The sequence below is a fragment of the Chiloscyllium plagiosum genome, unplaced genomic scaffold (assembly GCF_037043375.1).
Source record: "Chiloscyllium plagiosum isolate Xiang-an unplaced genomic scaffold, Cpla_swu_hap1 HiC_scaffold_27, whole genome shotgun sequence".
Classification (NCBI taxonomy): domain Eukaryota; kingdom Metazoa; phylum Chordata; class Chondrichthyes; order Orectolobiformes; family Hemiscylliidae; genus Chiloscyllium; species Chiloscyllium plagiosum.
This window is the reverse complement of record NW_028270165.1, coordinates 30,034,010-30,047,804: the sequence shown is the minus strand read 5'-3', so window position 1 is coordinate 30,047,804 and position 13,795 is coordinate 30,034,010. Positions and strand designations below refer to the sequence as shown.

Genomic DNA, 13,795 nt, shown 5'->3' with positions numbered 1-13,795 from the left:
CTTTAAACATTTAGACAAAAATGTAATATTGAATTATAGAACACATTTGCTGCACGCTCGAAAATAGACGGGGAGGGTAAGGCAATTAAAAACATTTGCCTTAACATCAGTGAATCTGTGTAAACAGGAGACTGAGTGATAATATTCATGGCTGTTCCCTTGTGAAATTAGAAACAGTGTTTGATTCTAAGCTAGAATCAGTATCAATTAACTTCTCTCCCGAATTATTGTCCTTCTCTGTTATCTGTCTCGTTAAGAACATGCAGTGCTTTTGTAAACTTCTTGTAAACTCGCGCGCTCTCTCTCTCTCTGTCTCTCTCTCTGTCTCTCTCTCTGTCTCTCTCTCTGTCTCTCTCTCTGTCTCTCTCTCTGTCTCTCTCTGTCTCTCTCTGTCTCTCTCTGTCTCTCTCTGTCTCTCTCTGTCTCTCTCTGTCTCTCTCTCTCTGTCTCTCTCTCTCTCACGTGCTCTCTCTCGCTTTCGCTTGAACTCTCAGGTCAGGGATTGAAACAGAAAAATGTTTTTCCCTCTGCATCTGCTGAGCTTGCAAGGGTAATAAGAATCAATTATAATTGATAGGACCTCACCTGTGACTATCGATGATACAAATATCTCAGCAAGAGGCCCAGAAATCACTTCTCTAGCTTCCCACAGGGTTCTAGGTTACACCTGATCAGGTCCTGGGGATTTATCCACTTTTATGTGTTTCAAGATGTCCAGCACTTTCTCCTCTGTCATATGGATATTTTGCAAGATGTCACCATCTATTTCCCTACAGTATATATCTTCCATATTATTTTCCACTGTAAATACAGTAAATAAGCCTTCAGAAATGAAATAACGAGAATCCAGAGAAAGTATATTCCTGTTAGGGTGAAAGGAAAGGCTGGTAGGTATAAGGAATGCTGGATGACTAAAGAAATTGAGGGTTTGGTTAAGAAAAAGAAGGAAGCATATGTCAAGTATAGACAGGGTAGATTGAGTGAATCCTTAGAGTATAAAAGCAGTAGGAGTATACTTAAGAGGGAAAACAGGAAGGCAAAACGGGAACATGAGATAACTTTGGCAAATAGAATTAAGGAGAATCCAAAGGGTTTTTAGATTACTTACAATGTGGAAACAGGCCCTTCGGCCCAACAAGTCCACACCGACCAGCCGAAGCGCAACCCACCCAGACCCATTCCCCTACATCTAACACTATAGGTAACTTAACTTGGCCAATTCACCCTAACCTGCATATCTTTGGACTGTGGGAGGAAACCAGAGCACCAGGAGGAAACCCACGCAGACACTGGGAGAATGTGCAAACTCCACACAGACAGTCGCCTGAGTCGGGAATTGAACCCGGATCTCTGGCGCTGTGAGGCAGCAGTGCTAACCACTGTGCCACCGTGCCGCCCAAATACATTTACAAATATATTAAGGACAAAAGGGTAACTAGGGAGAGAATTAGGGCCCCTCTAAGATCAGCCAGGTGACTTTTGTGTGGAGCCGCAGAAATGAGGCAGATACTAAACGAGTATTTTGCATCAATGTTTACTGTTGGAAAGGATATAGAAGATATAGAATGTAGGGAAATAGATGGTGACATCTTGCAAAATGTCCATACTCCAGGTATTGGTGCAGGCTGGTACAATTACAACAGTTAAAAGGCATCTGGATGGGTATATGAATAGGAAGGGTTGAAAGGGATATGGGCCAAGTGCTGGCTAATTGGACGAGATTTTTTTGGGATATCTGGTCAGAATGGACACGTTGGACCGTCTGTACTTGATTTGGAGGTACATCCATGCACTGAATAAGAAAATTTTCTTGTCCGCACTTAACAAATTCAAGCCATTGACAAAATGGTATTTCCAGTCCATGTTTGGAAAATTGAAATCTCATAGCACTGCAACCCTAACTGTGGAGAAGGTTTTGCCTTCCTGAACTGCTGTAGTCGGTGTGGTGAAGGTACTCCTTGTGTTGTGTTGTGGCCTGTGATCAGAGGTGATATCTGAGTGAGTCTTGGCTTCACCCACTACAAGGCCCTGACATCATTGCTGTTGTAAAATGTTAAAACCCTGGCTCAGTATTCTGAGGACAGCCTCACTAATGATTAACAAGTTCATTTAAAAGGAAGAACAGGCTCACAAGTTTAAACTTGTCCTTTCAATTAAAAGGTTTTGTGGAATCATACAACACTGAAATAGACACTTCGGCCTAACCAGTCCATGTCGACCATAATCCCAGACTAAGCATCCCACCTGCCTGCTCTTGACCCATATCCCTCCAAACATTTCTTATTCATGTACTTATCGAAATGTCTTTTAGACATTGTAACTGTAACCGGGTCCACCACTTTCTTTGTAAGTTCATCCTTCACACAAACCACTCGTGTGTTTTTAAAATGAAATTGTCTCTCTCACGTGGCTGAGAGACATTGAGGTGAACTGTTCTGACAGGACGAGTACTACTGGAAGGAGAAGTTTATTCTGAGTTTGAAACTCAAAACAGGCTCTTCTCTGCAGACAGGTTACCGTGGCAACACTGATAAGACATTCCATTGCACAGGCTCATCTCATTGGAAATGCGAAACTGATCATTCGCCACAAGAGAAACTTCAATCCGACTGAATGAATGAATGAATAGATTAGATTCTGATCTGATGTTTAGATCTATAATTGTGAAACAGTCAGAAATAACAGAACTGACAGCAGACAGGAGACAGCTTCAATGAGAACATGACTGAAGTAAAGGAAGTGCTGGGAAGCAGACAATTATGTCGCTGTAAATCACAGTTTAGAGAAATTCTAGCAACCCTTTCCTTACTTCCTGCCAACACATCACAGAGATAACAATAGGACAGCCAGCAGCTCGAGCTGGATCACTACAGTGTAGAAAAGTGAGGGAATACTGATGTAAGGGGATGGATGGGACTGGAGAGCCCGGAGATCAAGCTGAGGATAGCCAAGGATCCATCCATCAGCTGACCTTGTGTAAGTGACTGGGGACCCACAGGAGTTGCATGTTTATTGCGATTGATGGGTCAGTCTAATGTACTGTCGAGGACAGAGAATCTGCTCGGCTTCCAGTTCTGAATAAGGTGTTTGAATTACTGATCCTGGAGTCTCAAACTTGGTAAGTAACAGGATTGGAGTTCAACTTGAATCTTGCATTTCCTTCCAGGATATTTGAAGGGTCAGATTTCCATTACGGAAGGATTTGAATCTCATTGGCTTCTGAATGTGAAAGCAGAGAGGTTTGTAATTTTGGCTGAAAGAAAGACTTCACCTTCTAAACCTGTAGGGTGTTGAGTATGTAGTAACTTTATCAGTTTATAAAATCCCACAGGCACTCAAATCTTGTGCAATTGAGTCTGATGTCATTGCAATTGTTTACCACACAGATGGAGGCCATTCATCCAGTTACGTCTATGTTAGCGACTTGCATGGATAATCCATCTGGCGTCAAGCTCCCATTTCTTTCCCTGAAACTCATGAAAGATTTCTGTGGTAGATCATAATCCAATTCGCTGTTGGAACCCGCAGTTACATCTGCCTCTGTCATGCTTCATAGGCAGTGTGTTCCAGATCCAGTGCTCCCCATCCAGACCCTGCCCCCCCGTCCCTTTCACCCCGATTGGTTGGAGGACCACGCGCCCACACACGGTCCTCCGGTCCTACCCACTCTCCCTATTGGGCCGGACCTGCCGTCAATCAGCCGAGCACCATTGTGCAACAGAGAGCATAGAAAGTGGAGATTTGGAACTTATCTTGCTCACAGAGTCATAGAGATGTACAGCACAGAAACAGATCTTGCTGCGTGAAAACTGACAATTCCTTCTGTCACTGGTAATGAAAACAATAAGCTATGATCTTTCCAACAATTGCAACGGTTTTGCCCAATCTGTTGTGTACAGCCACCATATGATTTTGAAAATCTTGCTCAGATCTCCTGCCAATCGCGCGGGAGAGTAGCCCGGGTGTTTATCTACAAAACTGAAGTTCCTCTCTTCTCCGTTCTCATGAATCATGCCTGCAGTACCTGAACAGTTGCTGGAATCTGTATTGGAAACAAAAAAAGTGCTGGAGATCACAGCTGTCAGGCAGCATCCACTGAGGAAAAGCAAGTTAACACTTCGAGATGAGAAGACTCTTCATTGGAGCTGACATGAAGTGTGGAAGGGAGCAGCGTTTATGCAACAGTGGGGGTGCAGGGTGGCTGCGGGTGGAGTTGGCCACTTGGTGTGCTGAGGAGAAAGGTATCTCATGTGAACAATCAATATTCAGCGTTGTCGAGATTTGAAATGTTCGGTTGCTAAGGATGGAGTCTGACCCACTGACCTGCAGCGTTTCTTGTTTTCAGTGTCTTTCACAAAAGGAAATTACCAGATTTGGATACTCTCGCTGTAGCTGAACCAGTGTTTGTTTGCGGTTTCACATCATGTTGGTACACCTGAACTTTGCATCTCAACTTATAATGCCCAGAATGGTACCTGCTTTATTAGCCATTCTCTGAATGAGTCCAGTCTCCTTCAATAATTTATGGATATTTTTAGCTTCCATCTCAGTAAACCATGAAGTCACCATTGTATTCAGAAGGTAGGGAAGCTGAAACTAAATAGGGAGGTTTGGTGAAACTCCTTTCACATTTGTTTATAAACTCTCTTCGCAGTCCGTCCTGGAGAACAGGGTGACATCTGCTGTTCTGTGGTTAGTCAGGGTCTTTTAGATTAATGTTTCACCATCAATCATGACTGAAGTGAATTATTTCACTATCTCTGGCTGTTATGAATTGGTCAAAAGGATTTGGAAAACATTCGCCATATCAGATGGTAACAGATTGGAACTGCTGTTTGACCCCTCAAGACTCCTCTGCTATTCAAATAGAATCAGGGCTGAGCTGACAATCCTCTTGTCCACTTCCCTGCATTTTTACCACAACACTTAATCCCTCCAGTGATCGAGAATCTACTCAGCACTTCACTGGGATTTCAGCACAGGGAGGAGGAAAAGGGAGGGAGTGTGGGCCTAGGGATTTATGGCTTTGGGGTGACATGGGAAAGAATGGTGATCTATAGAAACTGGAATTCTCTGAATTTCTATCCATTTCTAACAGTGATGAAATTTTCAATTCCTTTTCCAGGATATCTAATGGGAAGGATTTCCGTCAGAGAAGGATTTGAATCTCATTGGCCTTTGAATATGAAAGGAGAAATGTTTGTATATTCCATCTGCAAGAAAGATGTCAAGCATCGATTTAACTGGAAACGCACAGAGACACACACACACTATCGACACAGTATGTTCCGATGAACTGACTTGAGTCAAAGTTTGAAATGGTTACACAGACTGCAAAAAGATCTCACACTGATCACAGCAGGGATAAACTGTACGTGTGTTTTCTGTGTGTGAGTCACCAACCAATCATCCAACCTTTGGAATCACAATAGCAGCCACATCATGGAGAAACCATTGGAATGTGAGGACTGTGGGAAGAGATTCAGATGCCAGTCTGAACTGCAAGTTCATCAACGCAACCACACTGGGGAGAAACCATTCACCTGCTCAGTGTGTGGAAAGGGGTTCACTGCCTCATCCAAACTTGGGATCCATCAGCAAGTTCACTCTGAGGAGAGACCATTTAAATGCACCGAGTGTGGGAAGCAGTTTAAAAGTGCGAGGTTGCTGGTGTGTCATAAAACTGTCCACACCAGCGAGAGACCATTCAGCTGCTCTGACTGTGAGATGCGGTTCAAGTGCTCATCAAACCTGAGCAGACACCGGCGGGTTCACACTGGGGAGAGGCCATTCACCTGCAGCACGTGTGGGATAGGATTCCCTCGGTCATCTCACCTGCTGAAACACCAACAAGTTCACACCAAGCAGAGACCTTTTACATGTTCAAGTTGTAAGAAGAGCTTCAAAACCAACAACGGGCTTGAGCTACATAAGCTGACTCATGCCCAGAAGAGACCATTCATTTGCTCAGTGTGTGGGAAGGGGTTTACTCAGTCAACCCACCTGCTCACACACCAGCGGGTTCACAGTGACGAGAGACCTTTCAAATGCCCAGACTGTGGGAAGTGCTATAAAAGTGCTGGTGTCCTCATGTCCCATCAACAAATTCACACTGAGGAGAAACCATTCCGGTGCTCTCGCTGTGGGATTGGGTACAAGAGATCAGATCACCTGCGTAAACACCAGCAACTTCACACTGGGGAATGACCGTTTAGCTGCTATGTGAGCTTTTCTTGTCCATCCAACTTGCGGTCACACAAGAACCTTCCCGATTTGGTGTGGGACACTTTATAAATGTTCTCAATGTGAGAGGAGTTTTAAAAGCAAGCAGACTTTGCTGAGACACCAGCGAGTTCACACTGACGAGACACCCTTGAAATGCCTAGTCTGTGGGAAATGCTTTAAGATGTCCTGTGACCTGATGCCGCATCAATGTTTTTGCATTGAGAAGGAACCATCCAAGTGTTCTAGCTGTGAGACTGGCTTCAAATGCTAACCTGACTGAATGGGGCACCAGCGAGTTGACACTCTGCAGGGCTTGGATTGGAGGTCACGGCTGCAGTTGTCCATTCTCACGTTCTGAGGCCCTGCTCGCTCTTTCACTGGTTTCATGCTGTAAAATTGGTATTTCCTTTTTTGATCAACCTGTTTGAGCACATCCTAACACACCTCAGCACAGGCAGAATTTCAATGCAGATCTTCTGCTTCCTAGGTAGGGACAGTTCCTCTGCACCTCCAGAGCCTGTTGGCTTGCTGTAAGATTATGAGGTCACTAAAAGGATGGAAATCACTATTTAACTTGATGCTTGGTTGTTTCCGCTTAACTTCATCAGCAATGCACCTTTGTATCTTCGAGCGGGAAAACTTACAAAATAAGGAACTGTACAGGAACAGTACGAAGGTCAGGCATCCTGGGAGTTCGTCAAGTTTTCAAAAACTTCCTGCAGGTCAGAGCTAACGAAAATGTGGAACGTTTTATGAAAACTCAAACTCAAACCGAGACGTCAATGGAAAGAATGTGAACAAGGTGCGATGAGGCCTTGAGATGAGGAAAGCAGGATAACGGTGAAGGTGCAGATCACTGCGTGATGCTGGGAGGTGAAAGTCACTCGCATGAACTGCGTCTTGCCAGAGTTCATCAGATAAGGACCAGGAGAAAATACAGCCCCCTTGGAAAAGGCTGTTCTGCCGATAAGCAGAATTCCTGATTTCTCTTTTTCTTTAAAAAAAAACGCTCAAACACATTCTCACTTTTCACTGAAACCTGGAGTACTTGAATTTTTTACAGGTCAGTCTCCATGATTGACATTTTGAGCAATATCTAAAAAGGCAGGGATTAGAGGGATACAAGCTGCGGAGAGGCAACAGGTTTGTACTTTGGGAAGGCATCATGAGTCGGCACAGGTTTGGTGGGTGCAATGGCCTGTTGCTGTTCTGTACTGGGTTTTCTTTGTTATGAGCACCAAGGACTCACCTGGTCCTCACTTTTTGTCATACCAATAAACACCCATCTGACAGGATATTTGTCCATGGAATAGTGTTTCTCTGGGACCAGGTCAAACTGGTCCTAACATTCCAATTTGGATCTTGAACATCAACTGTAAGGGCCACATAGATGGAGCGTCATGATCGCATGCTTTTCATCCCAATTTTAAGTACTCCACCATTCATAGCGATACTGTCAGCTGCCTGGAGCCCAAGTTCTGGGATTTCCACCTTGCAATTCACTTTCCTCCTTTTTTTGCATTCCTTGTTACCCACGTCCTTATCTAAGATTTTGGTAACCTGGCCTGATATATCCAATAGAACCTGTGGAACCCCTAGGACACTTTACTACGTGAAGATCTCTGTAGGAATATAAGTTGTGTTGTTCAGTCAAAGCTGATCCCTGAGCGAGTGGAGCCTGTAGAAATGTCACTCGGACACCACTTGTTCGAATAGACCTGGGGAGGAGAAGTTCTGAACTCACTACTGGGCATCCTGTTCCCCAAAACAATAAGAAGATAATTCTTCCCGCACATTTGATATTACTAACTAAAGTAACTAAGGCCATTTATTGTGTCTGAGATGCATTATTTGTTCAAATTGGATTTACAGACCGTCAAGTCATAAGCAGTGTTCCCAAAGACCTTTTTTTATGTGTAAGTCATATTTCCAGCAATTGTTCTGACCGTAGTTTCTTTTACTATTTTATTTTTTTCCCTGAAAGTTGATTTGCTTTTAAATGTGGAGTTGCTAGTGCATTGACCCTTGTGTGCATTGCTAGACAATGAATAACATCACATCGGGGCGGGGGTGGGGGTGGAGGTGGAGGTGAATTGCTCAGTCAGTGAGTGCAAGTCTTTACCGCGGAAAGATGGCAAGGACAGGGGAGGGGGCATGTGGGTATTCCAAGATGAGAGAGGCAGATTTTAATCAGGAAGGGGAAATCCCAGATTACTGGGGCAAAGGCAGGAAGGTGGGAGCTGTGACCCCTCAAGGGGCCTGTCAGAGTTGGGCAAGTGCCTGAAAAGCACAGTAGCCCCAGGGATGACCGCTGCCCAGGAATGTGTGCCCTCTGCTGTTTTTTAAGGGAGTTAGGGTGGGGAAGGGCTGAAGTGATTTTGGGGGGGTGGTCAGCTCAGTGTTTCATAAGTGAGTCTGTACACATCTACCTCAGGTAGACACAGCTTGTTAGGATAGACCCGGGGAAGAGGAAGCTCTGAACTAACCTGAAGAGTTTCTCTTCTCCACCTGAAGGGAACAGCTGACTCTTTTCAACCCTCTGACACTGTGATCCAAAGTAATGAAAGCTGATGTGTTGTTGTGAGCTAGTTTATTTGACAGGGTTGGAATTGTAAGCTCACAGCAGGCAATCACCATCTTCTGCAATTTTGTTTTATTTAATGTACATTTATATTTTGCTGCTTATTTCCATGTTAAACCTGTGTTGAACACTTATCTTGTGAATGTTGATTGAAACCAAAGTGACTGCTTTGCTTCTGTGGAGTGAGGCTGAAGATACCAGAACTCCGACCCAAACTTTCCATTTGGGCTGTACTGAACTCAGCCGTTCAGGTGGAGTGACTCTGAGGAAACTGATTATCAAATAAGGTCTGTGGCTGGAATGGGGTGATCAGACTATTATACGGTCAAACTGTTTGGGCTAAGATCGGGTAAAAGAACAAACCGTTCCCAAACATGGAAGGTGGATGAAGTCGTACAGTGGACAGAGCCCAAAACACAAGTAGCCTGAGGAGACCCCGAGATCAGCGACAATTCTGAAAACCAGCCATCATGAAGAAGTGAGGGAAGCCCAGGTCAGAAGATGTCTTGGTGTCTTGGCGACCAGTACAAACCTGGCCAGCTGAGGCTGTCCTGTGTTGCCATGGATTCAGGGCGTCCGGAGGGAAATGGTTAGGATATCTTGAAATTGCGTTATGGTATTTATATAAAGTAGTAATCATAAATAAAGTTATACTTGTTAAAGAGCTCTAAGAGACTCAGTTGTTCTCTGTGCACCAAGTGTTGTCTTTCAGACATGGACAACAGAGTTTGGCGCCCCTAGGTGGGCTTGCTAGGAAATGCAGAAATCAGTAGCAATGGGATATCTGTTGGAAGATTAAACAGGCAGCCAGCAGCAACAAAAGGAGGCAAACTGGTTTAGAGAGAAAATGACTGATGGAGAAGGTCGACAGTTTACAAAATCAGAGAGGTGTATGAACTAATATCAATGTGGTGTGAAAAGCAGATGAAAGAACTGGAGAGAAGTGAAAACTAAAAGGGGCTAATGTGCAGACAGAAGACTGAGGAAACAGTGCAGCGATTTCAAAATGGCTATTACAGTAGTGCGTAAGTCAGCGCAGGAGTGAAAGGGTGCCTGGGGCAATCAGTGTAAGTGTATATGTCAGACAGACTCTTTCATGAGTGAGATATCACCACAAAGAAGAATAATGTGTGTGTTTGGCACCCTAACGTCCATTTGAGGAAGGATGGGATGAGGCCGCTGGTGTAGCCTGGGACAGTGGGCCATTGGCTGATAAGACCGCCCGGTGTGGGGAGGAGTAGTATGAGTGAAGGCAGCCGCTGAAAACGGGGTCTGTTGCTCAGCCCTGCTTTGTTGCCATCTGCTGTGCAAATTTAAAATTGAACTAAAAATATGGCAGTGTGTGTAATAGGATCTTGCCGCTATTGTACTGTATGTGTGAAGGAAAACTTGTGTATTTCTTATATGGACCCATATACATAATTAACAGTTTACCCTGGTTCTACCCATTTCTGTTTTTGAATTACTGTTTATGCACGCGTTAGTGGATTGTTTTAAGCGATTGTCAGAAACAAATGCAGGGCATCAATGTTACCTTTCGGTTATGGACATGATAACCCAATTGCCAGATATTCCTTTAAATGTGATTACAATTAGCACAGTATTGGAAACGTCAACACTGGTTTTTACTTACATAAACTGCAAATAAAGTGTGTTCAAATCAGCGATGTGTTCCTGGAAATTATTACCATTTTGGGCATAAAATGTTTGAAATCCAGTGGGCAGCACAGTGGTTAGCACTGCTGCCTCACAGCGCCAGAGACCCGGGTTCAATTCCCGCCTAAGGTGACTGACAATGTGGAGTTTGGACATTCTCCCCGTATTTGTGTGGGTTTCCTCCGGGTGCTCCGGTTTCCTCCCACAGTCCAAAGATGTGCAGGTTAGGTGAATTGGCCATGCTAAATTGCCCATAGTGTTAGGTGCAGGGGTAAATATAGGGGAATGGGTCTGGGTGAGTTGCGCTTCAGCGGGTCAGTGTGGACTTGTTGGGCTGAAGGGCCTGTTTCCACACTGTAAGTAAGTAATCACTGTGGATCAGAGACAAATACAGAGAACTTTGGAGAGGAACCATCAAGGTCTCGATTAAGGCACAATGTGACGGATACCCCAAAGGATCACGACAAGGATTAGATTTTCTTTTCATTCGTTACCATAAATTCTCCAAATTTATCCGTTCAATTAGTTTTTTAGTCATGTGAGTAGTGGCCCACTTAATTTGGTAAGGAAGAAATTACTGAATGATAATAATGCATCCTCAATGTTAGGGTGAAGAGTCCATGCTTCTGGAAAGATTGATCTTAGCATGCACAAACGCAGAGGAACATTCAAAATTCTCATTGACACGACGAAAGTGTGCAGATAACCATTCAGCCCTAGTTTTGCGATGGAAAATGAAGTGCTAATACTGTCGTCATCATTATGTAAAGCCATCAAAGTGAATATACGTGGTCTGTATACAGTTGGTAGAACAGTTAGTGACGTGACTTATTTAATGGGTACCTCTGATCATCGGGGGAAAATCAGTTATGTTACTCAAATGGGCAGAAAACTTTTTGTTTTCATATGGAAAAGAATGACAAGAACCAAGTATGTCAGGTGGTAACAGTCGTGAAAAATGATAGAGATGATGTGAGTGATGTGGAATGAGCTAGACTGTTCTCAGAGTGAACTTGCTACAGGTTCACCAGCTAACACAGTAATTCGAGGGCAGTTAAATAGTGTGGCCGCATATCTAGAGAAAGGACAATAAGGGGAGTGTTTAAGATTACTGAGAATATATAAGGTAATCTGTAGATGTACAGCTGCGTATGTTATATTAGCTAAATGTTTTGTGGATGTATCATTGTCAGAATTAATTAAACAATCATCATTATTGGTTCAGGCCAGAAATACAAACGCAGGTGAAAATACAATTTCAGTATACGGGGAAGTAACCAATAACATTGATGAGTGCAGAGCAATAGACTTGATGGTGGAGTGTCGTTTTTTGAACTGGAGAACTGTGACCAGCGGGGTGTTCCACAAGATTCGTTTCAAGAATAACATCAAGATTGGTGGTGGACAGTGAAGATGATCTAAGATTACGAAGAGATCTTGATCACTTCGGTCAATGGGCTGAAGCGTGGCAGATGGAGCTTAATTTGGATAAATGTGATGTACTACATTTTGAAAAACAAAGACAAGACCTATTCAAGTAGAGATGTGACCTTGGGCAGTGTTGTAGAACAGACTTACCTAGGGTTTCAGGTACATAATTCGTCGAAGTTAGTATCACATATAGACACGATGGTCAGAAGACATTTAGCATGCTTGCCGTTGTAACTCCGAGTTTTGAATATAGGAGTCAGGACATTATGTTAAGGATGTATAGGAGGTTAGTGAGGCCTCTTCTGGAATACTGTTTCCAGTTCTGCTCTTTCTGTTATAAGAAGGATATTATTCAGCTAGTGAGGGTTCAGATGCGATTTACCAGGATGTTTCCAGGAATGTAGGATTTGCATTATAAAGACAAGATGGACAGGCCTTGATATTTTTGTTTTAAAGCTGCTCATTTCTTTCAGTCTCCAACAATATATTTCCAATGTCGTGTATCAGAAGGAGCAGCGAATGAAATGCTAGTATCATTAGAAATGCTTCATTTTTAGGACTGCAGATACTGCATTGTTTCATGAGCATTGCAAAGTTTACTGGCAGCAGAGGGAGGTGTGGGCTGTGTACACTAGAAACAATTCAAACAACAACAGGTTGTAGTCCAACAGGTTTATTTGGAAGTACTAGCTTTCCAAGCACTGTTCTTTCATTGTGTAGCTTTAGTACAGGATCATAAGACACAGAACTTATAGCAAAAGATTACAGTGTTATGTAAGTGAAATGATATATTGAACAAACCTAATTTACTGTTAAATATTTCATCTTTTCGAAGGGGTTGCAGGTTTCAGTTCATTAATTTGTAAATCCAATGACTTATTTTAAGTCACATTCTCAACATAACTTAAGATTTTGTTAAAAAAGTTTACATCTCAGCTCAGACAATGCATGAAAGACGTTAGGTTAGAGTCTGCCTGTGTCCCAGTCTTGAGTCAGACTGGTTCTGTTACCCAAGTAGAATTTTTTAAAATATTACATGGACTGACTGCCTGCAGATTGTGTACTTTTTGAGCAAAATAGAATGTATCTGCAAATATAATTCTGCAAATGCAAATTCACCCCATAGACTTATGTGTGCATGTGCGTGCATGCGTGTGCATGTGTAAGTGCATGAGAGTGTGTGTGTGTGTGTGAGTTTTCACGCATGTATGTGTGTGTAAAGAGTGTGTGTAAAGTTTGTACATGAGTGTGATGGAGAATAAGCCTTTGAGAGGGTGTGTGGATGTGGGGGGTGGATGCATGTACTTATACACACGGTCACTCTCGGATACGAGAGAGGGTCTGTATGCGAATGTAAGTGCACTTGTGTATGTGTGCGTGTGAGAGAGTGTATATAGTGTAGTGGGGTCACCTGTAATGTGACATGAACCAAAGATCCCGGTTGAGGCCTTAGCCAAGTTTGGAATCCATGACGATCAGCCTCTGCTAGGCCACTAGAAATGACTAAACAGTTATGCAACATATGCTGCCATCTTTAATACATCTGTCTATGGGGCGTATCAGGATTGATGGATGTTCCATCAAAATTGCCAATGGTTTCAAGCCACCAATGCAGGTAGAATGTTGTATTGCCCAGAATACTGCCAATAAGCTCCTTTGCATGCTGTGTACTCAGACTTCAGCGGTGTGATCGTGCATGAGGACTGAATATGACAAAATGCCTTTATTTTGGAACAGTATGACTGATCGTGGACAGTACCCATCCCAGAAATAACAAGAAGCATTGAAGAGTTAACTGTTATTCTTCAACCACAGATGCTTTCTGGTCTGTTTTGTATTGTTAGCATTTTCTGATATATTCGATTGAATGGGGGTTATGCTCAGTGCTGACATAATTATTAC

At 43.3% G+C, this 13,795-nt stretch overlaps 1 protein-coding gene across 4 annotated transcripts in view; it reads left to right on the top strand.

Annotated features, from left to right (window-relative positions):
- Nucleotides 1-8,275, top strand: part of LOC122543622 (uncharacterized) — a 76,126-nt gene extending 67,851 nt beyond the window's left edge. For 2 of the 4 annotated variants that reach the window (XM_087974253.1, XM_087974255.1), the window contains exon 2: nt 5,126-8,275. In XM_087974253.1, the coding sequence (XP_087830379.1) occupies nt 5,443-6,207 (765 nt within the window). In that variant the 5' untranslated portion in view covers nt 5,126-5,442 and the 3' untranslated portion in view covers nt 6,208-8,275. Of the gene's footprint in view, nt 1-4,261; nt 4,582-5,125 lie in introns of those variants that run through there. The other 2 variants (XM_087974254.1, XM_087974256.1) reach the window with 2 other exon arrangements.
- The last annotated feature ends 5,520 nt before the right edge of the window (nt 8,276-13,795 follow it).